The 27,398-nt window shown below is 44.6% G+C and overlaps 1 protein-coding gene across 2 annotated transcripts in view; it reads right to left on the bottom strand.

The window, feature by feature from the left end:
- Positions 1-27,398, bottom strand: part of USP34 (ubiquitin specific peptidase 34) — a 1,940,069-nt gene that overhangs the window by 508,230 nt on the left and 1,404,441 nt on the right. For both annotated transcript variants that reach the window (XM_069234398.1, XM_069234397.1), the window contains one exon: positions 2,400-2,444. In XM_069234398.1, the coding sequence (XP_069090499.1) occupies positions 2,400-2,444 (45 nt within the window). The remainder of the gene's footprint in view (positions 1-2,399; positions 2,445-27,398) is intronic.

Genomic DNA, 27,398 nt, shown 5'->3' on the forward strand with positions numbered 1-27,398 from the left:
CTTGCCTGCCTCCATCGCTGAAGAGACCCCTGGGTCTCCCATTGAAACCTATTGCAAACCCGACACCTGTTTGCACTCTGCACCCGGCCGCCCCTGTGCCGCTGAGGGTGTACTTTCTGTGCCTTCCTGTGTCCCCCCTGGTGCTCTACAAAACCCCCCTGGTCTGCCCCCCGAGGACGCAGGTACTTACCTGCTGGCAGACTGGAACCAGGGCACCCCTGTTCTCCATAGAAGCCTAAGTGTTTTGGGCACCTCTTTGACCTCTGCACCTGACTGGCCCTGAGCTGCTGGTGTGGTAACTTTGGGGTTGCCTTGAACCCCCCAACGGTGGGCTACCTATGCCCCAGCTTTGAGACTTGTGTTTTACTTACCTTGAAAACTAACCTTTACTTACCTTCCCAAGGAACTCTTGATTTTTGCACTGTGTCCACTTTTGAAATAGCTTATTGCCATTTTTACAAAGACTGTACATGTTATTGTGTTCATTCAAAGTTCCTAAAGTATCTAAGTGAAGTACCTTACATTTAAAGTATTAATTGTAAATCTTGAACCTGCGGTTCTTAAAATAAACTAAGAAAATATATTTTTCAATATAAAAACCTATTGGCCTGGAATAAGTCTTTGAGTGCATGTTCCTCATTTATTGCCTGTGTGTGTACAACAAATGCTTAACACTACCCTCTGATAAGCCTACTGCTCGACCACACTACCACAAAATAGAGCATTAGAATTATCTACTTTTGCCACTATCTTACGTCTAAGGGGAACCCTTGGACTCTGTGCACGCTATTTCTTACTTTTAAATAGTATATACAGAGCCAACTTCCTACACCAGCGACCTCTTAAAAGCCTCATGAGGACTGCCTACAACCCAGAGAACCAAGATCTCCAGTGAACAGTGGCACTGTCCAGAAAGAAACTCCAGCACCACCCAGATCCGCAAGTCCTGCCCACTCTGCACCTGATGCCCACGGCCCGTGTCCAGGTGGCCCAACTGACTAAAGTTGGTCCCCAACCAATTCTGACCTAGTGTCCACCCTGGGTTGACCCTTCCTGTCTAACACAACGATGCCTGCAGCCTAAATCTGGAGGACCCCACTGACCACGAGAGAACCGGACGAAGATTCCCGACACCTAAAAGTACCACTGCACCCGCAGCCCCTTGACCTTGGGGAATCCGAACACCGGTTCAGCAATGTTCAGAAGGCAGCCCTCCTCCTTGTCCAGCCTGTGGTTTTCCGGAACCGACCCCTGGACCTAGCCGGCAGCATCTTTGTGATCCCTGTGGTCCCCCTATTGAAAGCATTAGGACCCGAGGCTAAGTTTGCACCCTGCAGCCGTCCGCCACTGTGCCGCTGAGGGTGTGTGTTAAGTGCCGAACTGTGGCCTACCTGGTGTGCTCCTAAACCCCCCAGGTCTGCCCTCCGAAGGCGAGGGGTACTTACCTGCTAGCAGATCTGATTACGAGTGCCCTCAATCTCCATATGATCCCATTTTAAATCCAACTTTGACCTCTGCACCGGTCCGGCTGCATGTTGCTGGGGTTGGGTGTTTGGGGTTAACAAAATATGTTTTTGCTATATAAAAACAATTTACCTTGAGTTAGTCATTGAGTGTACTTAATTTATTGCCTGTGTGTGTACAACAAATGGTTTGCACTACCCTCTGATCAGCCTAACTGCTCAACCACACTACCAAAAAAGAGTGCATTAGAATGGTCTACTTTAGCCTCTGGGGAATCCGTGGATTCTGTGCGCGCTATATCTCGTTTTGATATAGTATATTCAGAACCAGCTTTCTACAGCCATAGACAGGGTAAAGTGTGGTTTGTGTGGGACTACACAAATTTGATTGTCTTTCAATTGGTAGAAGGGCATCAACCGTCCCTTTTGCCAACTGCAAACATCCATTTGGCTCTATATTTCAAAAGTCACTTAAGTTCAACAGACTGAGTTGGGCCTATCGTGTGCAGCTATATCAACAAGTTCAAACATTTCTTTATGAGTACATGTACATGTATCAGAACTGTCTGCTTCAAGTCAGCATAGGACTCATTCAACTGTATCATTTCCTGACACAGTGTTGGTAATGGGTTAAAAAAAGAAAGATTTTCTCATTGCATTTCTGGAAGCTGCAAATATGTTACACTGATAAGTAAACAAACTATTTCAGAGTTGGTGACGATCAGTCATGCAAGCAGAACTCTGGAAGTGCTTTATTAACATAGGCAGTGAGAAATATTCAGAAATAGAAAATATATAACGGAAAAATCACATTGTCTTACAAGATCGGACATATTTCTATTCAAATGTTCAGGCTCCTCTTGAATCCTACAAGGCAAGATAGCAGCAACAAATGGAGTGAATACACTATGATACATTGATGCATACAAGACTTACCTCAGGCGTCAGCTTTGCAATTGATGTAAAAAGCATTGATACAACCTAAAAAATGAAAATGAAAAACAAATATTTACTTGTAATCCATCGCCATCAAGGGAATATGTACTGAATTCCTGAATATTGAGTATTTCCACTCCCACTGAGGACCCCAGAAAACCTCATTCAAGTGGGAACCTACTCTCGTAGGATAAGGACTCACACAATCATTATTATATATATATATATCTCTATGGAAAATGTCACTTACCCAGTGTACATCTGTTCGTGGCATGTAGTGCTGCAGATTCACATGCTATGCGTATCCCTTCCGACATCTAGTGTTAGGCTCGGAGTGTTACAAGTTGTTTTTCTTCGAAGAAGTCTTTTCAGAGTCACGGGATTGAGTGGCTCCTCCTCTCGGTTCCCTTGCGCATGGGCATCAACTCGATTGTTAGATTTTTTTCCCCGCAGAGGTTGAAGAAAGGAGTGATAGAGTATAGAAATATAAAGAGATGTCCATGCAAATGTAAATGTATATACATATGTACAAATGCTAGAAACTTAAACAATGACAGGCTTCCAGGGAGGAGGGAGGGTGCCTGTGAATCTGCATCACTACATGCCACGAACAGATGTACACTGGTTAAGTGACATTTTCCGTTTGATGGCATGTGTAGCTGCAGATACACATGCTATGCATAGACTACAAAGCAGTTAGTCCTCCAAAAAAGCGGTGGCTAGCCTGTAGGAGTTTAAATTGTTTGGAATAAAGTCATTAAGACAGCTTGGCCTACAGTGGCTTGTTGCTGTGAAAACACCAACACAGTAGTGGTTTGTAAATGTATGAGGGGTGGACCATGTAGCTGCTTTGCATATATCAACTATTGGTATGTTTCCTTAAAAAAAAGCCATTGCTGCACCTTTCTTTCTTGTAGAATGTGCTTTAGGAGTGATCAAAAGTTGACTCTCTGCTTTGATACAACATGTTTGTATACATCTAACAATCCATCTTGCTAAACCTTGTTTTGATATAGGATTGCCTGTATGTGGTTGTTGCAAAGCAACAAAAAGTTCCTTTGTTTTCCTAAAATCTTTAGTTCTGTCTATGTAGTACATAAGAGCTCTTTTGAGATCTAATGTATGAAGAGCTCTTTCTGCCACAGAATCTAACTGTGGAAAGAAGACTGGCAATTCCACTGTTTGATTGATGTGAAAAGGAGATACTACTTTTGGTAGAAATATTGGATTTGTTCTTAGTACAACCTTATGTTGGTGCCCTTGGAAAAAAGGTTCTTCAAGACTTAATGCCTGTATTTCATTAACTCTTCTTAAAGAATTAATAGCCACAAGGAAGGCGACCTTACATGTTAAAAATTTAATTTGGCAAGAGTGCATCGTTTCAAAAGGTGGTCCCATGAGTCTGGTAAGAACAATATTTAAATTCCATGATGGAACAGATGGTGTTTTAGGAGGAATGAAGCATTTTAATCCTCACATGAAGGCTTTGATAACAGGAACTTTGAAAAGAGAAGTATGTTGAATCGTTTATAAGTATGCAGATATCGCAGTAAGGTGTATTTAATGGATGAAAAAGCTAAATTAGATTTTTTTAGATGAAATAAATAGCACACAATAACTTGTATAGATGCTGTAAGTGGATCTATGGTTTTAGACTGACAATAGTAGACAAATCTTTTCCACTTGTTCGCCTAGCACTGTCTAGTAGTAGGTTTTCGTGCTTGTTTAATTTCTTCCATACATTCTGATGGAAGACTTAAATAACCAAATTCTATGACTTCAGGAGCCAAATGGCTAGATTGAGGGCATTGGGGTTTGGATGCCTGATTTGACCTTTGTTTTGTGTTAACAAATCTGGTCTGTTTGGAGTGAGGTACTACAGATAGGTCTAATAGTGTTGTGTACCAAGGCTGGCGTGCCCATGATGGTGCTATGAGTATCATGTTGAGTGACATGTTTGACGTAATTTGTTGACTAGAAATAGAAGGAAGTGGAGAGGGGGAAAAGCGTAAGCAAATATCCCTGACCAATTGATCCATAGAGCATTGCCCTTGGATAAGGGATGTGGGTGTCTGGGTGGAAAGTTTTGGCATTTTGCTTTTTTGCTTGATGCAAATAGATCTATGTCTGGTGTTCCCCACTTTTGAAAGTACCTTTGAAGTACTTGGGAGTGAATCTCCCATTCATGTGTTTGTTGGTGATTTCTGCTGAGGAGTTCTACCAAATGATTGTCTATTCCTGGAATGTATTGTGCTAGTAGATTAATTTGATTCTGAATTGCCCATTTCCAAATTGTTTGGGCTAGAAGGGACAGCTGAGATGAATGTGTCCCTCCCTGTTTGTTGAGATAGTACATTGTTGTCATGTTGTCTGTTTTTATGAGAACATTCTTCTGTTTGAGAAGAGGTTGAAATGCTTTTAGGGCAAGGAACACAGCTAATAATTCTAAGTGGTTTATGTGTAGCTGTTCCTGTTTGAAATCCCATTGACCTTCAATGGTTTGATTGTTTAGGTGACCTCCCCAACTGATCATTGATGCATCTGTTGTAATTATGGTCTGAGGCACAGGGTCTTGAAACGACCGCCCCTTCATTAAACTGCTGCGATTCCACCATTGAAGGGACATATGTGTTTGGTGGTCCATCAACACTAGATCTTGAATTTGACTGTGTGCTTGTGAGCATTGTTGTGCAAGGCACTGTTGTAAGGGCCTCATGTTTAATCTTGCATGTGGGACTATTGCTATGCAAGAGGCCATCATTCCTAGAATCTTCATGATAAATCTTATAGTATATTTTTGATTTGGTTGTATGAGTGGTATTATATTTTGGAAAGCTTGTATCCTTTGTATATTTGGATATGCTAGAGCTAGTTGAGTATTTGGGATAGCACCTAGCTACGGTTGTACTTGTGCTGGTTGGAGGTGTGACTTTTTGTAGCTTATAGAAAACCCTAGTGTGTGCTGGGTTTCTATCACATAACGAGTATGTTTTTGCCATTGTGTAAGATTGCTTGATTTTATTAGCCAATCGTCTAGATATGGAAAGACATGGAAGTGCTGTCTTCCTAAGTATGCCGCTATTAATGCTAGACACTTTGTGAACACCCTTGGAGCTGTTGTTATGCCAAATGGCAACACTTTGAACTGGTAGTGTTTTCCTACTATGACAAACCTGAGGTATTTTCTGTGAGCTGGGTGGATGGGTATGTGGAAATACGCATCCTTGAGGTCTAGAGCAGTCATAAAATCTTGTTTTTGCAGTAGTGGAATAACATCTTGCAGAGTTATCATGTGAAATTGCTCTGGCAAGATGTATAGATTGAGGGGCCTGAGGTCTAATCTGGGCCTGAGGGTGCCATCTTTTGGGGGAATTAGGAAGTATAGTGAGTATACTCCTGTTCCTTGTTGGGACTGTGGAATTAATTATATAGCTTGTTTGAACAGTAGAGATTGTACCTCTTTTTGTGACAGAACTGTATGTTCGGGGGACAACTTTTGATATCTTGGCAGAATGTTTGGAGGGGTGGTTATCAATTCTAGGCAATAGCCGTTGTGGATAATTGATAATACCCAGTTGTCTGTGGTGATATTTTGCAAATGAGAGTGTAACTGCTGTAGTCTTCCCCCCACAGGAGATGTGTAGCGCGGAAGGGAGGGAAGGAAGTCACTGTTTAGGTTGTGTTGTTGTTTGTTTAGAGGTTTGGAATTTACCTCTACTTCTAAAGTATTGACCTCTATATGATCCTCTAAACCCACCGCGTTGATACTGGGTTTGTTGTGGTTGCTTTGTTTGGGAGATGGAAGCCTCTGAGGATTGTGGTTTAAAACCTCCCCGAACTGTGGCCTGCGAAATTAACCTCTATATGGGGTGGTGTACAAAGCGCCCATTGCTTGCGCAGTATTTGAGCCCTTTCTTAGTTTTTCAATAGTGGTGTCCACTTCTGGGCCAAAGAGGTGCTTTTTATCAAAAGGCATGTTAAGTACAGCCTGTTGAATTTCTGATATAAAACCAGAGGAGCACAGCCATGCATGTCTTCTGATTGTGATGGCAGTGCTTACGCTCCTTGCAGCTGTATCAGCAACATCAAGGGCAGATCTTATTTGATTATTACTGATCACTTGCCCCTCTTCTACTACTTGCTGTGCCTTCTTCTGGTGTTCTTTTGGGGGATGCTGTATAATATCCTGCATTTCATCTCAATGGGTCCTATCATAGTGGGCTAGAGGTGCCTGAGAATTTGCAATCCTCTACTTATTTGCTGCCTGTGTAGCAACTCTTTTCCCGGCTGCTTCAAATGTTCTGCTCTCCTTATCAGGAGGAGGTGTATCTCCTGAAGACTGGCTATTTGCCCTCTTTCTTGCTGCACTGACAACTACTGAATCTAGAGGGACCTGGTGAGTAATGTAATCTGGCTCAGAGGGTGCAGGCTTATACTTTTTATCGATTCTAGGTGTGATCATCCTAGATTTTACAGGCTCGCTAAAAATCTGGTCTGCGTGTTTTACCATGCCTGGTAACATTGGTACTAGGAATGTGTAGAAGATAGGGTATTAAATGAAAAATCTTCATCCAGTGGCTCTGATTGCATGGTTACCCCATGCTAAGCTACTGCTCTGGATATGACCTGGTTGTATGCAGTGGTATCTTCTGGTGGAGATGATTTTAATGGGTAAGTATTTGGGTCATTATCTGGGATGGAATCATGTAAGGAAACAATTACCACCCACTTTTTGCCTGATACTGACTTGACTGAGAAGTGTGCTGGGACCCTGCTAACCTTCTTTCACCTAAAATGTACCATTGTATCCACAATTGGCACAACCCTGGCACCCATGTAAGTCCCTGGTAACTGGTACCCCTGGTACCAAGGGCCCTGATGCCAGGGAAGGTCTCTAAGGGCTGCAGCATGTCTTATGCCACCCTAGGGACCCCTCACTCAGCACAGACACACTACTTGCCAGCTTGTGTGTGCTGGTGGGGAGAAAATGACTAAGTCGACATGGCACTCCCCTCAGGGTGCCATGCCAACCTCCCACTGCCTGTGGCATAGGTAAGTCACCCCTCTAGCAGGCCTTACAGCCCAAAGGCAGGGTGCACTATACCACAGGTGAAGGCATAGGTGCATGAGCACTATGCCCCTACAGTGTCTAAGCAAAACCTTAGACATTGTAAGTGCAGGGTAGCCATAAGAGTATATGGTCTGGGAGTCTGTCAAAAACGAACTCCACAGCTCCATAATGGCTACACTGAATACTGGTAAGTTTGGTATCAAACTTCTCAGAATAATAAACCCACACTGATGCCAATGTTGGATTTATTAACAAATGCACACAGAGGGCATCTTAGAGATGCCCCTGTATTTTACCCAATTGTTGAGTGCAGGACTGACTGGTCTGTGCCAGCCTGCTGCTGAGAGACGAGTTTCTGACCCCATGTGGTGAGGGCCTTTGTGCTCTCTGAGGACAGAAACAAAAGCCTGCTCTGGGTGGAGGTGCTTCACACCTCCCCCCTGCAGGAACTGTAACACCTAGCAGTGAGCTTCAAAGGCTCAGGCTTTGTGTTACAATGCCACAGGGCACTCCAACTAGTGGAGATGTCCGCCCCTTGACACAACCCCCACTTTTGGCGGCAAGTCCATGGGAGATAATGAGAAAAACAAGGAGGAGTCACCCACCAGTCAGGACAGCCCCTAAGGTGTCCTGAGCTGAGGTGACGCCTGACTTTAGAAATCCTCCATCTTGATTTTGGAGGATTCCCCCAATAGGAATAGGGATGTGCCCCCCTCAGGGAGGAGGCACAAAGAGGGTGTAGCCACCCTCAAGGACAGTAGCCATTGGCTACTGCCCTCCCAGACCGAAACACACCCCTAAATTCAGTATTTAGGGGCGCCCCAGAACCTAGGAAACTAGATTCCTGCAACCTAAGACGAAGAAGGACTGCTGACCTGAAAGCCCTGCAGAGAAGACGGAGACACCAACTGCTTTGGCCCCAGCTCTACCGGCCTGTCTCCCCACTTCAAGAAAAACTGCAACAGCGACGCGTTCCACAGGGTCCAGCGACCTCTGAAGCCTCAGAGGACTACCCTGCATCTAAAAGGACCAAGAACTCCAGAGGACAGCGGCTCTGCTCCAAAGAAGAAACATCTTTGCAACAAAGAAGCAACTTTGAAAGAACACACGTTTCCCGCCAGAAGCGTAAGACTTTGCACTCTGCACCCGACGCCCCCGGCTCGACTTGTGGAGAAGCAACACTAAAGGGAGTACTCCCCGGCGACTGCGAGCCCGTGAGTAACCAGAGTTGACCCATTTGATCCCCCACACATCCAGAGGCTCCCACTGACCGCGACTGCCTGCTTCAAAGAACCCGACGCCTGATAAAGACACTGCACCGCAGCCCCCAGGCCCTGAAGAATCCGACCTCCAGTGCAGGAGCGACCCCGAGGTGGCACTCTCCCTTGCCCAGGTGGTGGCTACCCCAAGGAGCCCCCCCCCCCCCCCCTTGCCTGCCTGCTTAGCTGAAGAGACCCCTGGGTGTCCCATTGAACTCCATTGCAAACCTGATGCCTGTTTGCACTCTACACCTGGCTGCCCCCGTGCCGCTGAGAGTGTACTTTTTGTGCTGACTTGTGTCCCCCCCGGTGCCCTACAAAACCCCCCTGGTCTGCCCTCCGAAGACGCGGGTACTTCGCTGCTGGCAGACTGGAACTGGGGCACCCCCTTCTCCATTGAAGCCTATGTGTTTTGGGCACCACTTTGACCTCTGCACTTGACCGGCCCTGAGCTGCTGGTGTGGTAACTTTGGGGTTGCCCTGAACCCCCAACGGTGGGCTACCTTGGACCCAACTTTGAACCCTGTAGGTGGTTATTCAAAGTTCCTAAGTGAAATACCTTTCATTTAAAGTATTGTTTGTAAATCTTGAACCTGTGGTTCTTAAAATAAACTAAGAAAATATATTTTTCTATATAAAAACCTATTGGCCTGGAATTGTCTTTGAGTGTGTGTTTCCCATGTATTGCCTGTGTGTTTACAACAAATGCTTAACACTACCCTCTGATAAGCCTACTGATCGACCACACTACCACAAAATAGAGCATTAGAATTATCTCTTTTTGCCACTATCTTATGTCTAAGGGGAACCCTTGGACTCTGTGCATGCTATTTCTTACTTTGAAATAGTACATACAGAGCCAACTTCCTACAGATCAGGGTCATAAATATCCCATGGGTCTGCCGTATCTCACTGTGAATATAGTGAATGTGTTGGAGAAGGCATTGGTGCTGGGCTGGTGTGAGGTGAGACAGATAATTGTGGAGAATGAGAAGTATGAATAGATATTGGCTTCTCCTTTTGTTTTTGCACCTTTGCTGCTGGCTGTACAGAGTCCAGTTCCTCGTGGAAAGCCAGCTTTCTTTTTGTTTTTAAAGGAGGGGCAGAGACAATTCTTACTGTCTCTTTATAGATGTGTATTCTAGATTGTCTCTCATACATGATTTGTAAAATGGGCTCAATTTTAGGCTCTTCCTCAGAGGTTTTATTGGTTTCTCTCAATTTTTTTTAAAAGTCCTTGTTCCTCTGTATATGAGGATTTTTTCAGCTCCGAAGTTTGTTGTTTTTTCAGTCCCGAAAAGGTAGTGGAAGGCCTCGGCTCCGAAGCAGACTGCCAAATTTTTGACTCCAAAGAATGAGCTTTTTAGCAGAGTCCGAAACTGAGCCTTTGATAGATGTACTCGACTCCGAAGTAGACGGAGGAGTAGCCTTTTTTTGCGCTGACCCCAAAGGACAGTCGCCGACAGTCTTTTTTCGGGCCAAACCATGGCCTTCGGCAGTGGTGTACCCAAGGCCTTTAAGTGTCTTTTGTACAGGGGTGTAGGGGCAGACATACTCACATACTGTCCAGTTGTGATGGGACTGTTGTCCTCCGATTCCTGTTCGGAGTCTGTGTCTCGGATGGAGACTGCTGTCTGTGCCTGCTCTTCTTCAGCGATGTCGAGATGTTCACTGCTTTTCAACGCCATTTTGAGTCTTCTAGCTCTGCGATCTCTGAGAGTCTTCTTTGAGCGAAATGATCGACAAGCCTCACAATTTTCCTCCGGATGGTCTGGGGAAAGGCACAAATTACAAACCAAGTGCTGGTCTGTAAAGGGGTACTTCACATGGCACCGAGGGCAGAATCAGAACAGAGTCTGATCCATCAGGCCTTCCACGCAGTAGGCCCGAGTTGGGCGCACGTGCCCCGAAGGGCAAAAAAGAAGGTTCCGACGGGTACTACTGGTTCAATGCTAGATGGGAAACGCGATCGAAACAATATCGACGAACAAGGTTTTCTAAGGCTTTCCGAATGGAAATCTCGGAGCGAGAGGAAACCAAGAGGAGGAGGTTACTCGATCCAGTCACTCTGAAAAGACTTCTTCAAAGAAAAACAACTTGTAACACTTCGAGCCCAACACTAGATGTCGGAAGGGATATCCATAGCATATGTATCTGCAGCTACCATGCCATCGAACACACATATATATATATATATATAATAATCTTCAACAGATGGAACAATAACCATCTGATGGCTGCACCAATCCCGTTAATTAAATCCAGACCACTGGAACAAAGTCGTGTTCGACAAAGCGTTCAATTCATCAAATTTATTGCTTATAAAGGTTTCACAAAGTCCTGAAGAGAAATGTCAACGCCTTTCGGCAGAACGCCTTCTACTGGACAAATCCGGCCAACAAGCCGACACCCTAGCATAGCATTCTAGTGTGATCTACTGCAGCAGCCATCTTAACACATGCAAGAACCTAAGGTTTTGACTCTACAATCTTTATATGAATTGCTTCCGACAATTTGGACGACAGTGCATCGTATATAACACATAAGTATAATAAATACATAATACATATCATTAATTAAATTTAATAAAAATCATTAAATACATATCATGAGCATGAAATTAAGTATTAATACATGATTTGAACCAGTGTTATCAATCTTTCTGATCAACCTCCATCACTTTAATTAATCAAATGTTTTAAATATTCGTAGGACCTATTTTTCAATGTAGGTTTTTGTACATAGATGACTATAATTATTTCAAATAAAATGATCATAAATATTGTAAATATTACACAATGCTAAAAAGTGTTATAAATAGTTTGTTGTAAAAAATTGGTCAGTACAAATAAACCAGTCAGCAAAATGGTTATTATCCTATGGTTCAATACAGAATAATATCTAATATAGTTATAATTTACAATATCTAAAATCATATTCATTATTAATTCAAAATTTAAAACAAATTATATAATATCAAATCAATCATCTATACATAGTTAATTATATTATAAGGCTAAACTCCAGTGGAATTTGATCATATATCTAATTTGCCACTACCCTATCAACCTACACTTAGTCCTCTGAGTATGATCCATATGTTCATAGGATCAAAATTATGTCTTATATCATGATGTATTAAATAAATATCCAGAAGACAATACATATTTTTTTGTGTTGTGGATTAATTCTTGTCTATTAGGATCTATATTGTAGGTTTCCTGATTTGTGCATGTATTCAAAATGGAATTGAGAAGAGGACAGCCACGGACTAAAGTGTACAGTGCTAAAAAAACAAAATTATTTCCATATTAAATAAAGTGTCTATAACTAGTGCAAAACAGTGCTAAAAACAAGTGTTTATATATAATAAAAGATTTACACATCTATTGTCACTCTTCTGTAAATATTAAATATTAAATTCTACGGGAAGAAAATGTTTAAAAAGATGTTAGAATGAATTGTTTTTTTTCTGAAAAAACTCTTTAAACATCAGTTGGAGATAAATATGTTCTCCTGAATGTCTGCAAGATCACTTATGGCAAAAAAACACCCCTTGTAAATGGCAGTGGTGAGCGTAATGTTATATCCACAGTTATATATAAGCAAAATTTCACAACACTCAAGATCTCTCTGTAAATATAGAATAGATACAGTGAACAATCATTATTTCATCTAAGATGAACATGTAATTCAGCATCAAGATTATGCCCCCAAGGAGATTCAGAACCTAATAGTAGAATCATCTTCGATTCCATTTGTCTAAGCTCCAATGTTCTATCACCGGCTCTGGGATTGTTTTTAATGGATTTGATGCCACAGAATAATAAATGTGCTGGAATCCCATTTATGTATATCCCAAAAATGTTTGGCCAGGGGATATGTTCTATCTTGATTTTTGATGGCTCTAAAGTGTTGTAAAAATCTGACTTTTAGCTTGTGGATGGTACTGCCAATATATTTTTTGTGACAACCACATTCGACAACATAAACCACAAATTCCGTGTCGCACGTAATGCGATTTTTGATGTCACAATAGCGACCATCAAAAGTTTGATATTTTCTGCATGTTTTGTGCATATTTACAGGCCTTGCAATGGCCACATTTCCAAAATCCCAAACTTTTTTGGCTCAACCAGGATGTGCTAGCTTTCGTAGAGAAAAAACTTCTAGTTAGATGATCCCCTAATGAGTGAGCCTTACGAAAAGTTTTGGACGGATGTGGACCAATGCTGTCCCTGATAATGGGATCATTCTGTAGAATGTGCCAGTTTTTCTGAAGTATGGTTTTCAAAGAATCATGTTGTTGATTATATTGCAAAACTATTCTAGGAGATGATTGTTTCAAATCATTGTTAGTTGATATGTTGTTAAAAAGTAACTTTTGTTTTTGACTCTATTCTGTGCATCCACCAAAATCTTAAGAAGATAGCCTCTATTTAAAAATCTTTCCATCATAGTCCTGATTGCCAAATCATATCTACTCTCATCTGAACATATTCTGCGAGCCCGCAGAAACTGGCTGTACGGTATGCTCCATTTCAATGCTGTGGGATGCCCACTGTTGGCATGTAATATGGAGTTCCATGCCGTGGGTTTGCGATATATGGTGGTCTCTAGATGATCATTTCTCACTTCTAATAAGACATCTAAGAATTCAATAGTCTCTCTACTAGAAGTGACTTCTAAATTAATGTTAAATTGGTTATTGTTTAGTATGTTTATATATTCCAACAATAATTGATCAGTGCCATCCCAAATGATAAACAGATCATCAATATAACGCACCCACAATACAACTCTATCCATGTAGATGTTGTTATCTTCAGACCATGCCACCTCCTTCTCCCACAAGCCCATGTATAGGTTGGCGTACGTGGGAGCAAAAGAAGCCCCCATAGCCGTCCCTTGTTTTTGTAAAAAAACAGTCATTGTCAAAAAGAAACAGGTTATGGGATAAACAGAATTGTAGCATGGATAAAAGCATATTAGTGTGCTCAAGAAATTCGATAGGTTGTGTTCGTAAAAAATATCTACATGCTTGTAACCCATATTGATGTTTAATAGAGGTATACAAGGAAGCCACATCCATGGTAACCATTAGATAGTCTTTGTGCCATGGAATGTTATGTATCTTAGCCAGAAAGTCATAGGTGTCACGTAGATATGATGGTAATTCAGTAACAAAGGTGCACAGAAACAAGTCTAAATATCGCGAAGTATTTTCAAGCAGAGACTGATTCATGCTGACTATAGGTCTGCCTGGGGGATGTGATTTATTCTTATGGATTTTTGGCAGAAAGTAGATGCATGGAATTTTAGGCTGGTCAATCTTTAAATACATAAACTCATCATAATCCATAAGTTGTTTGGTGTACCACTCATTAAGCATCTCATGATATGTCACTTGATATTGAGTTATAGGGTTCATCCGCAACTTGTCATAATGCTCTGTATTCCTCAGTTGTCGATAAGCTTCTTTGGTATAATCACATGTGTCCATGATAACTATGTTACCGCCCTTATCTGAGGGCTTCATGATAATGGACGTGTTGGATCTCAGTATGTTTAAATCTTTCCAGTCTTGTTGAGTAAAATTGGATCTATTTGTTGTTTTAGATGGACCTTTAGTGCGGAATTTGTCAATATCGCTAATTACTAGTTCATGAAATGTATCAATCAAATTTCCACTAGGTAGTGGAGGATTAAATCTGCTCGGCAATTTCAAACAGCTATTTTCATGAAAATTAGTGACAAATCCCATCTCATTAAGCGTAGAAGTATTGGTGTCGGTGTCATCATGTGTTATGCGTGCAAGTTCATTACTCTCATTGGCTAGATCGTTAATAGCCATCAATTGTGAACTGTCCGCAATGTTAAATCCAGAGACTGGAGCCCTTCTGTTCACATTGTCTACAAATGCGTTTTTATCCATGTTGGAGAAATGTTTAATTAAACGTAATTTGCGAACAAATTTATAGAGCTCAATTCGTGTACCAACATAGTCCCACTGGACATTCGGACAAAAGCTTAATCCTAGGTCAAGTATGCGTAGTTGATTATCTGTAAATGTGCTGTGAGAGATGTTAACAACAGTACTCGGATGATTCAGACTACTGGCGAGCTGGGGGTTCAAATCTCTTTCTATTGTTGGTTGCTTCTTCTTCTTACCCCGCCTCGTGTTCCGCTTCCTCGGCCACGTCTGCGATTTTGACCAGGGGGAGGCGTGACCATTTGCATAAGACGCATTTCCCCCTGAAAATCCTACTTGTTTCGTGGTGCCTCATCTGCAGAGGACCCTATCTCTGAGCTGTCATCAGCAGATATAGGATGTGTGGCAACCTCTGCTCCACTCTTAGACACATCCATTGTTCTTGCATTATCATATTTTCGAGCAAGCGTATAAATTCTTCCATGTTTATAATCCAATTTATCTCTATTAAACTTGTGTGCTTTACGTAGTTTAATTTCTTCTTCCTTATTTTTAATCCGTTCTTCCATTCTAGCTAGCTGATTTGAAACTTCTTGTTGATTCGCTATCTTTTCTAAGTCTTTAGTCAGTTGTTCGATCTTAGCGATTTGTTCATCCATTTGTCTCTTAGCTTGAGTGATTAGTGTTCCCATGAGTTTAGTCGAGCAGTCTGCTGTTTGCATTCTCCACTCCTCCAGCAAATCCGGATCCATATCACCTAAAGTGGGTAGTATTAAAATACGAAGGCCCCTTGGCACTCTACCACTTTTGATATATTTGGTTAATGATGTCATCTCCGACGACTTTTTAAGTTCCGAAATACGTGCTTTCTCTAATTGATTAATAATGCTGGAGGTGGTGTGCATCTGAACCCCCGGGGGTCTTAGAATTGTCAAACAATTCAGCTGCTGCTTGTTCCCACAGCCTTCTCCGTTCAGCCATAATTGTAATAAATAGTAACTGCCCAGGGTGCACAAACACTCAATCTTCAATTTTTAGCTGCTCAATGGAGAGCGTATACATATATATATACACACACACACATATACAGACACAAACATATGCATAGATACATCAACACAAAAGCAGATCACAATTCTTGTATTTTCTGCTATTTATGTGTTTCTCACAAGTGAGTCATGACTGAGAACATAGATGAAAATTTTACAAGAAAGAAGATGAGGCAAAATACTGTACAGTGTGGGAGTTATTTTGTTTCTGTGGGCACATCTCACCTAAAGACACCAAAGTGTTTTGATCAGGTAGCCTTGGTCATGTGACCTAGAACTACCCAGTCAAAAGAGTCCAAGGTGACTCTTACTATCCCATACCACAGGTCTAACTGCTCTGAGGCAGTTAATTGTGGAGCTCTTAAAGATGCTGCACCATAGTTTACTACTTTGCACCTGCCGAACTTCTCAACGAATGGTAGTTTGTTCAGGAATTCAGTAAAACATACAATTATTGAGATCTAGAATTAATACCAAGTAATTTTTCTTTTTTTCATCCTAAGATCATTGGTATTAATAAGCACTAAAAGGGAGTACCAAACGACACTGATCCAGAGGCAAAAAGTCACAACCCAAGAAGGAGAATAAGACAGTATTGTTAGCGCTATTAGCCAAGAATATTTTGCACAGATACATGATCCACTTGGCTTCGTCTTCTGAAATCAGAGTGATGGCAGTAGTGTAATTTCTTAACTGCTACACTGCACATTTTGACAATAGAAATATACTGAGAACTATATCTAATAAGAGTGTCTGTATCAACCTTTGATGTGGTTGAACAAGCCCTTGCTCTACCCAACAAAGACAAATTCTTTCTGGTAAAAAAAATTATAGGTTGGTGAGTTCATTCCTATACAAAGTGGAAAAGTACAGACAAACAAGTTACTTACTTTAGGTAAAGTCTTGTCTGACAGAGACTGTAAATGCAGATTCCCCCCCCTTAAGAATCTCTCCAGGCGCCAGACTGGATCCACAAAATTTAAAGCAGTTTCCTGACGTGTCCGCAAGTTCTGCTTCGCCTGTCATGGCTTGTGTAGGAAAGTGCCTCTTTTTTAAATGGTTCATGTAGGAAGCTGGCCTGGTGTGTGGTGGGTACCTAAGGTACTAACACTAGTGCTTAATTTGTCTTTGTTGTTTCCGGTGCGGAGCACTGACACTTATTTTTGAGGGCTGGCATTTACTTTTCTACATCAAGCATTTACTGCGAGCAAAAGACACATATGGGAAAGACGGAGGAAGAGAAAAATAAAAAAGCATCAGAAAGGGGAAAAGCAGGAAGCTGCAAGAGTGAGCTGAAGGGGCAGGGAGTGGCTGTAAATGGATAAATGAGGCCCGAGAATCTTCAGGATTGTGCTGCCTCAGTATTCCGTGCTCTCACATTTAATTACAACAGCCACATGTTTAAGAGGAGAGCTTTAAGCACTGGCACATTTTTATTTACAAATTAAGCACTGACTTACCCCTTATACCAGGTCCAGGTATCCCCTATTAGTGTAATGTAGACAATGTCTAGAAGCCAGGCTCTCTAGAGGTAGCTGTGGATGAACAGCCTAGGCTTATCTAGGAGACATTCAAAGCTCATGCAATATCACTATAGTCACATACGACTAACACACATGAAAGAAAACACTCAGTGTTACGAAAATAAAGGGTCTTTATTACAGTAACCCCATACTAAAATACTAGATAGTTAACCCCCTAATAGGCACTAAGTAAACACTTAAAATATGTACACTAAATATCAGAAATAGGCACAAAAAGTGTCAGAAAACAGTGCAAATGCAAATAGACTTTAGTGACGCTAGGGAGAGCCCAAATCATATACTAAAAAAATGGAATGCAAACACAGGACCCCCACTTAGGTAAGTGGAATGTGTAGAGGCAAGCTGGAGATACTAGGAAACCCCAGAGTTAAGTACCACAGTGCTCCCTAGCTACCGGGAGGAAAGGAGTAAATTACTGGATTTTCCCACCACCCAAAAGGAAGAAAATGAAGAACATGCAACACTCAGACAAGACTGCAAGGAACCAGCAGTGGATTCCTGAAGAGTTAGACCTGTGGAAGGAGGGGACCAAATCCAGAAGTCACAGAAAAGTCCAGGAGGAGCAGGAGCTACTACCTATACGGCTATGGGTGCAGGAGTTGGTCAACAGTAGGTCGAAGACGGTTTGGAATGCAGCCCTGAAGCAGGTGAAGAGTGCCTGAAGGATGCAGTCAATGTCCCACGCCTGGACGGATAACTGCAGTCGGTCAGTGGAAACATAAAGACATACACCAACCTTGGCAAAGACAGAAGTCGTGGTGAAGCAGAAGTGGGACTGTCGGGGACCAGTAAGTTCCAGGAGGACTCAACCCACGCAGGGAGTCATAGGGGTACCTTCAGCAAAACAGAGTCCACAGAAGAAGATGAAGTCCCCACAGGAGACCCACTGGACGAGGAACCAGAAGTTGCAGAGGAGCCCATGAAGCACAACTGGAGAAGGGTCCCAGGCTGCAGGAGAAGCACGCAGAGGGCTGTGCGTCACATGAAGGAGTGCTGGGGCTAGGGCTACATGGAGCCTGAAGATCCCCTGGAGGAGATGCAAACAAGCCCTGGTAGCTATAAGAGATGCAGTGCACAGGGATACTCTCCTTCGTGGGACGTCAAGGGCTTACCTCCACCAAAGTTGGAGAGCTGGCAGAGAGGACTACTCCGGACCACAACCAGTGATGCAGGATCCATGCAGCTCAGGATGAGAGGAGATCCACGCAGCCTGTCGTCGTTGCAGATGGTGCCTGCGGATGCAGCGTAGTAACTCCTTCACTCCACGTGAGATTCCTTCTTCCTTCTCGAGGGTCCAGTCACGGTTCCATTGGCTAGAAGTCGAAGCAGAGGAGTCCTGCTGGAATCTTGCAAGCCAAATCTGAGGACCCCACCCAAGAGAGAGACCATAAATAGCCTTGAAAGGGGGGATTGGTCCTCTAGCCAGGTGACCACTTATCAGGAGGGGGCTCTGACGTCACCTGCCTGACCTGGCCACTCAGATGCTCGCAGAGGTCCCTGCAAACCTTGGCTATAAGACAGCAGAACACAGGAACCCTCTGGAGGAGCACAGAGCTCCACCACTGGGGTGGTGATGGACAGGGCAGAAGTCACTCCCCTTTCCACTGTCCAGTTGCACGCCAGAGCAGGGAATGGAGGTTCCTGAACCAGTTTAGACTGGTTTATGCATGGAGGGCACCAAATATGCCCTTCAAAGCGTACCAGTGGCTTGGGGAGGCTACCACTCCCAAGCCATGTAACACATATTTTCAGAGGGAGAGGGTGTTACCTCCCCCCCCCTCCCAAAGGTAATCCTGTGTTCTGTCTTTCTGGGCTTGAGCTGTTTAAGCAGCAGGAGGGCAGCAACCTGTCTGAGGGGTGACAGCAGCTTGGGCTCCCAGAAAACCCCAGAAGGCTGGTAGGAGCAATGCTGGTGGTCCTCAAAGGAGCCTCCAGAGTGCATGGAATCATGGTTCAAATACTGGCAACAATATTGGGGTAGGATTCTGACATGTTTGATACCAAACATGCCTAGGTTCGGAGTTACCATTATGTATCTGGACATAGGTAGTAACCTATGTTCAGTACACGCATAAAATGGCGTTCCCCCACTCATTAAGTCCAGGAAAATGGGACTGTAGCTCGTGGGGGCACCTTTGCTAGTGCAGGGGTGCCCTCACACACAGTTACTTGCACCGTGCCCTTTGAGTTGGGAGGAGCTGCCATAGGGGTGGCTTACAGTGGCCTATCGTGAAAAGGGTGCATGCACCCTTTCAAGCAGGCTGTAATGGCAGGCATGCATGGGTACTAAGGAGGGTCCCCAAGGGCTGCAGCATGTATTATGCCACTCAAAGGGAACCACACTAGAATTGCACATAGGCTGCCGCTGCATGACGGTGAAAAGGGTCAAACCATTCTGAAAACACAACATTGCACACACCCTGAGTGCAATGGCCATTCACACCGCATGTACTATATCTAAGTCACCCCCCTACAGTAGGCCTTAGAGCCATATGGCACAGTGCACTATAGGCTCCTGGGATGTGAGTCCCTGATGCCCTCCTGGCTAGGGGGGCATGCTGGACAAATGTGTGGGCACCTGACTGGACCTTTGGACGAGAGCTGGCAGGAATGCAAACTCAGGTGAGGTCGATGAACAGAGAGGCTCCACTCCCTCCTGAGCAGAGAATGGTAAGCACTGGGTTGAGCCAGGGAATGCCTAGGGGGTTCACCATGGGCAAAGACAGAGCGCCCAAGCCCACCCAGGGGAACAGCCTTGATCCAGTACAAGATTCCATAATCCACCGTACAGGGGAAAACATGCCTGGCATAAGCTCAGAAGTCCCAGTTACAGGGGGAAATCGCTGGAGGAACCCTCAAGAGGTGAACTGCTTTGCTTGCATCAATAAGTGGTTTCCGGACGGCCCTTGAGCAAAAACCTAAAATGGTTTCCATCAATGTCAACCTACTCTGAGCTGATCTATATAATGTAGTAGAGAGAGTCCACCGAGAGCATGCTCATGGAACTGCAGAGCGAGGTTAAAGTACTGAAAGGCCAAATGGTTAAGCTGACGATCATGGAAGACAGGGCAGAGGATGCGGCAAACGGCTTCTGCTACAATCTCTGCTTTCTGGGGTTTCCGGAACGGGCAGAGGGAGATGACACGGAGGCATTCATGGAGAACTGGGTAAGGAGAGAACGACATCCAGAGGGTTTGTCATGTTGGTTCAGTGTATTAAGGGACCATAATGTGTTGGTACAGATGCCCCCTCCCTGGGGCCACTTGAGAGTTCTGATTACACAAATTCTGAACCTCAAAGATCAGGACTGCATCCTGAGGTCTTCTAGACAAGTGGAATGATACACCTTTTAGAACCATACCCTAGCCAACCAGACAACACACTCCAATTCTTTCAAAAGAATCAAGACTCCACGGATAGAGCAGTGGAGTAGGAGTCCTATTAGGTGGCACTGAGGGAGGAGTGCATGGTTCAGGTGATTGGTGTTTGCAGTCAGTTGGAGCAAGAACTAACTGATTTAGAGACAGAACAGGCATAACTGTGAAATCAATCTGGAGAGAAGCCAGTTAAGTCCAAGAGATTATTGGGCATTATCATGTGGGTGAAAGATGTGTGGACATGCTTGGACAAATATATGCGCAGACAGTACAGACAGAGACTCTTTTGAGGCGGGAGATAAATCTGGCAGACTGTTGGCTTGGTTGGTGAACAGGAAGAAGCCCCATACACACATACTGTTCCTCAAAGGGAAGGGTGGGGTCAGCCTGATAGCCAGAGATCAAATAAATGATGCATGGCATATGTACTTGAAGGAAGGGTTCACCAGATCTCATGAGATGTAGAAGGAGGCTCTGAATGGATTCCTAAATGGGACAGAGTTAATGAGTCTTGCGGAGGTGCAGAGGTGCAGCCTCAATAGCCCTCTGGTGGAAGAGGAACTTAAGGAGGTACCCTGTGAGTTGACAAAGGGCAGGGCACCAGGATTGGATGGGTTGTCAGGTCAGCTCTATCAGGCCCAGCCATAATTGCTCCTTGAGACTCTCCTGGAAGTGTTTGAGGAGGCACAGTAGAAGAGGTTGCTTCCCCAGACAATGAGTGATGCAGTGATGATCCTAAATCCTAAGGGAGGTAGAGATCCGACACAACCAACCTCCTATAGACCATTGCTCATGCTAAATGTGGATGTAAATTGTTGCGCAAGGTGCGAACAAATAGACTGCTGCGGGTGGTTAGTGAGCTGGTCCCCCCTGAACCGATGGGTTTTATCCCGGGATGAAGCATAATGTACAGTATCAGGCGGCTGTCCCATGTCCTGCAGTCTGTAGTGGAATTGAGAGGAAAACTGGCATTGGCTGCTCTGGATTTAGAGCATGCCTTTGACACTGTGGTTTTGCCTTACATGTGAGTGACTTTACGCTGAAAGGGTTTTAGTCCGGGGTTCAGTAGCTTGGTTAAGGCATTGCACACTGAGCCTGTGGCTAGAGTTCGAATGGGAAACATAATTTCAGAACCATGGAAAATGGGCAAGAGGACCCAGCAGGGATGCACTCTGTCCCCAGGCATGCTTGCGCTGGGGGTGGAACCTCTTGCCTGCCACATTCGGGCGTCATTGGGACCACGGAGCATGTGAATTCTGAATACTGTAAACTTCGTACTTGTATAGCGCACTACTCACCCGTTAGGGTCTCAAGGCGCTGTACGCATACCGTTGTGGAACCCCTCCTGGCTTTTCCCTGTGAGGTGCCCACTCCTGGGCAACCTCCAAGGGGAAGCCAGGCATCCCAGCGCTGTTGGGGCCGTTGTGGAGATTAAGCAAGCTATTGCCCAGAGTTACAGAGTGGGACCCATGAATTAGATTAAGCACCAATGCGAGAATTATCAGGTCCAAGGAAATTGAGCTCAAGACCCGCTGAGGCGGGAATTGAACCCTGGTCCCGGGCCAGATTTCTGCATCAGGGCCTGCCGCTCTAACCATTGAGCCACACTTCTCCACAATACTGTCCTTGTGGTTTCAAAGTATGCAGATTATATGCTGCCCTAACTCTGGGATCTGGAGCACTCTGTGCTCTTGATGCTGGAGGTGATGCATGACTTTGCTGAGGTGTCAGGGCTATGGACCAACAGAGAAAGATCTAAATTATTCCCACTGATTCGACTTGAAAGCGAGGAAGCACTGCTGTGACAAGTGCTGGGATTAGGATGGGAGCAAGAAGCATTTAATTACTTGGGGATAACGATTACTCAAGGCTGATGTGAACAATATAATCTGAACACATGATAAGTAACAGATGGGCTGTTGAATTCTGGAAAGAGCTCCCAATGTCTATGAAGGGGAGGGTTGCCCTGACAAAAATGGTGTTTTTGCCACAGTGCTTGTATGTCCTTCAAAATGTGATGTGCCCGGTGTTGGTGTCAACATATGTCCGACTGGATAAACTGCTGATGGATCTGGTGTAGGTGGATAAGAGAAGTAGGGTGTACTTATCCATACTGAAACTCTCATTGCCAGAAGGTGGGTTGGGGTTGCCAGATATGTTTCTTTACTACATAGACGCAGTTGCAGCATGCAGTGCATTAGTTAGATGAAGGTCAGAACTGGGAAAAAAACACTTCTGGCAGGCATGCACACCATGTTCCCTGAGCCCCTCTTACTAGGAGAGTGTGTGCTGAGATAATTCCCATATCTCATCCAGTAAGTGGCAGCGTAGTGGTGCAGAGTAGGTTACATGGTCTTCCCCAGGGCCCCTTTTGCAGAGAATCTCACCCTGTTGGTGCTACGACCATTCTTTAATTCAAATAAAGACACACTTTGCACTGTATGGTGCAAGGGCAGACATACGAAAGTCGGGGACCTGTAATTTAATGTCCATTTTGTGCCCTTTGCCTAAGTCCAAGAGCATTATGGTGTTGGACAGGTTTACTAGGATTGCAAACACTATGCAAGGAATTTGGCTCCCTTTCTAATCCAAGCCACAGCAGCCTGCCATGGTGATACTTATGTTGGAAATGGCTGGACGTAGATGATTGATAACCCTCCTGTATGCCACCTTAGTGGTGGACGGAGGGGACGGAGTATTGGCCTGGGAGCAGTGGGATATGGATTGTCTGGAAAAAAGGTTGGAAAAAAGCCTGTGCACAAGTTAAACTAGTGTTACTTAACACACAATTCAACCCTATACACTTCCATTATACTGACACAGAACCTACATGACCCCACAGAAACTTAGTAAAATCTATCCTGAGTCACCAGCGATCTTTGGCCGATGTGGCCGAGTCAATGCAGACTTCCTACACATGACTTGGGTGTGTTCAGTTATAGTGAAATTCTGGAGCCATGTAATTCTGTACCTGATGCAGATTATGGGACTGTCACTGGAGAGTTCAGTTAAACTGTATCTATTGGGCATTGTCCCAGGGTGGCAGCAGACAAAAATGGAGCCCAGAATGTTTGTGCTGGGAGTGGTGCTAGCACAGCAATTGATAGCTATACACTGGGTGCCCACACAACCCCTGGCGGTGGCGGAGTGGAAGAAAGATTTGATGGAATGGTCAATAGTTGACAAAGTGCCCATTAGACTTACAAGGTGAGATAAAGCAGCAGAGGAAGACCTAGTAACATGGGGAGAAATTATTAATAGGATGAGAGTCCCCAGATGATAGACGTACATTAGACATGGAGGAGGGGCTGACGTTGAGACGGGACACTGAAAGCAAATGATCTACATATCCAACATTCATTGTGATGTGGAAAACTTTTGCTGGAACATTACTGTACATGTAGCATCCTCTGGAGCCGTGTGTTGCTCTGTTTCTGGTTAATTACAAAAATAAAAAAGTTTCAATGGACACATTTAAAAAAACAAAAAAAAAAACAAAGATGATCTATTGGAGCACAACAAAAGGTTTGGAGAAACATGTGTTGAAGAGCCTTCCAAAAATATATCAAAACAGGTGACTTGAACAGAGGGTTGATACACAACTGCAAAAAAGTCTAGACTGGCAAAAGATACCCCTTAACTGTGCTCACAGCACGGCCTTGCCGGCTAAGGACAAAACAAACAGCAAGTCTGTGCAAAAAGAGTGTCAACATGTTTTCAGTGAACCATGCTACAAACCTGTCCCAAAGGTCGATGTATGCAGTTATTTTGTGGAGGAATGCCTGCTTGCCAAGATCACCTCACAGACTTCAGGTGGAAATCGATGACTGTCAATTGCCACCACCCAATCTCCATGCATGAAGGCAGAGCGTGCATGATTGGTTGCAGAACTTTGCTCTGTTGCTGCAACAGGAGTTCTTCCCAACGGAGCAGACTGATCGGAGAACCAATGCCATTGCTAAGGAGTTCAGGATATCATACTCTGTGCCCAATCCAGAGCCACAAGGATGACTTCGGCTCGGTCTGTCCTGATCCTCTTCAGAACTCTGGGCAAGTTTGGCATTGGTGAGAAACAGTACAGGCGTCCTGAGCACCACTCAACATGACATAGGTCTCAGAGCGAGAACTGCCTTGGAAACCCAAGAAGTGCTCACATTGCATGTTCTCAGGGGTGGTGAATAGATGTAACCAAGGTTCTGTCCAGAAACTGAAGAGGTTTTGCACCATCTCCAGGTGTAGATGCCATTTGTGATCTGCAAGGCATTTATGTCTGAGTTTGTCTCCTCTGATGTTAAGAGACCCCAACAGGTGTTGTACGACCAAGAAAATATGCTGACATCCTAGCCATGTCTCGAGGCGCAGAGCCTCCTGGCACAGGGTAAACAACTGCACCCGCCCTCTTTATTGCAATACCACATGGTGATGGTGTTGTCCTTGATCACCTGAACCAGCCATCCCTTGATGGGAGGGAGGAAGGCTTTCATTGCTAAGTTGATGTAGAGCTGAGACTCTTCCATAGTGCTCTGATCTCTACCTCTCAGATGGCCACCCCAAACAAGGAGTGATGCATCGGTCACCACAGTGAGATCTGGGTGGGTAAGGGAAAGGGGGTCTGACACTGACCCTATTGCGGTTCGGTAGCCAGTACTGGAGGTCTTTTGCAGTTCCCTCAGGTATCTGGACCAAGTCAGAGAGGTTCCCCAGATGCTACGCCCACTGGGACTTAAGATCTCACTGCAGAGCCTGCATATCCCAGCAGTCATGTTTTACAGGCAGGATGCAAGCGGATAGCAGATACAGCAGCCTCAGCACCAGTCTCATTAAAATCTAGGATGGAGACTGAAATATTAGAATGCTTACATGAATATCCTGGACTCACCGCTGCAGAGGATAGGCGCAGAATTGCACTTTGTCCAGAATAGCTCAGAGGAACGAAATGTCTGAGGGGAGAGTCAGATGGAACATCGACACATTGATAGTCAGCCCCAGATATTGAAAGCAGTCCGCCGTACTCTGGAGGTGGGTGACAACCGACTGTAGGAGCCTGTCTTCAACAACCAGTTGTCAATCTAGGGGAAGATTGGAACCCCTTATCTTCACAGATGGGCGGCACCCACTGCTATCACTTTCATTAACACCTGAGGGGTACTAGTAAGGCCAAAGGGAGCACTGGGAATTGAAAGTGCTCATGGGCCACTGTGACCAGCAGGTAACGTCTGTGGGCCAGCTGCATGTTATATGAAATTTTTGTCTTGCAAGTTTAGTGCTACTATTCAGTCTCCAGGGTCTAGGGCAGACAGGACCTGAGCCAATTTGTGCATTTTGACTTTCTCTGGAAGTATTTGAGAGGACGCAGGTCTAGTATAGAGTAGAGGTCTCTGTCCTTCTTTGGCACAAGAAAGTAGCCAGAATAGCCACCATGAGCTACTTCTGATGTCAGCACCCTTTTTGACATGGTTAGCTCCCACTTAGGCCAAAGAAGCCTGCAATTCCTGACACAGTAGGGATATGTTGTCCACCATTGGTCGATCTGAGGACAGTAGCATGGGTGGAGGGGTTTCCATAAATGGAAGGGCATAACCCATGGACCAACATGGCAGGTGGTGCTTTTTCCTGCCACCAGCCAGTTGCAAGTGATGTTGCAAGGGTGTATTGAAGTGGTCTGGGGTCTCTGGCTACCAGTGGGAGACTAGGCAGATCTCTGGCTTTGGCTCCCATGAGTCTTGTGGGAACCGCACCTGCAGCTATGAAAGAAATGGAGAGCACCTGCTGGCAATGGAGGCTGGGTGGAAATGGACACGGCTGGTAGACTGTACCATATCCTTGAAAGGACTGGAAGGCAGAATGAGGCTGGCGTGGGGGCATTGTGAGTCCCAGTGACCAGGCAGTGGCCCTACTGTCCTTTAAGCGCTCCAGCACGGAATGTGCCTAATCATCAAACAGAGAAGTGCTATTGAAATACATGGCTATAAGAGATGCCTGGACATCCCCCGAGATGCTAGTGGACCTCAGCAAGGCATGGCTCTGGAACACCCCCGACGAAGCAATCACTCTACCCAGTGAGTCTGTTGTGTCCAGCCTGCAGCATATTGTCAACTTTGCTGCATCTTTGCCATTGGCAATGGCATGGGTCAGGTCAGCTTGCGCCTCCTCCGAGATTATGGGCAGCACTTGCGCGACCAAGTCCCACACTGTATGGGTATACCAGCTCAAGACGCAAGCAGTGTTTACTGATCGCAGTGCAAGACTGGTGGAAGAGAGAATTTTCGAGCTAAAGATGTCCATCTCTTGGATTGCCTATCATGGTGGCATGGAATGCGACAGGGTTAACCTTGGACAATGAGGACTGCATGACCAAGCGCTCAGAGGGGGGTGCGGGGTGAGCAAAGCTGGATCACCAGGAGTAGAGAGGTGGTGGCAGATGATCATCAGGTACATAAAAGTGCACATGCAGGGCTTGGTCCAGGCAGGACATCAGTGCGGGTATTATTAAAAGTGGGGTGAGGTTCTGTGGGCCCTACCCCAGGTTGATTCACCCTACTCAAGACACTGATTGTGAACACCACTAAGGGCAGCAAAAGATCCAGGACCTCAGCCACCCTTGCACTACCAGGGCAAAGGAAACCCCTTCCTCCATAGCTACATTAGGAGGCGAGACAAGGTTAGTGTCTGACAAGCCAGTTCCTCATACCAGTTATCCTTGGCCAAGGGCTTCTCAAGAGGGTCAGGATTATTTTAATGATCCTCAGAATGGATCCAAGCACATT

This window comes from Pleurodeles waltl, chromosome 5 (assembly GCF_031143425.1).
Source record: "Pleurodeles waltl isolate 20211129_DDA chromosome 5, aPleWal1.hap1.20221129, whole genome shotgun sequence".
Classification (NCBI taxonomy): domain Eukaryota; kingdom Metazoa; phylum Chordata; class Amphibia; order Caudata; family Salamandridae; genus Pleurodeles; species Pleurodeles waltl.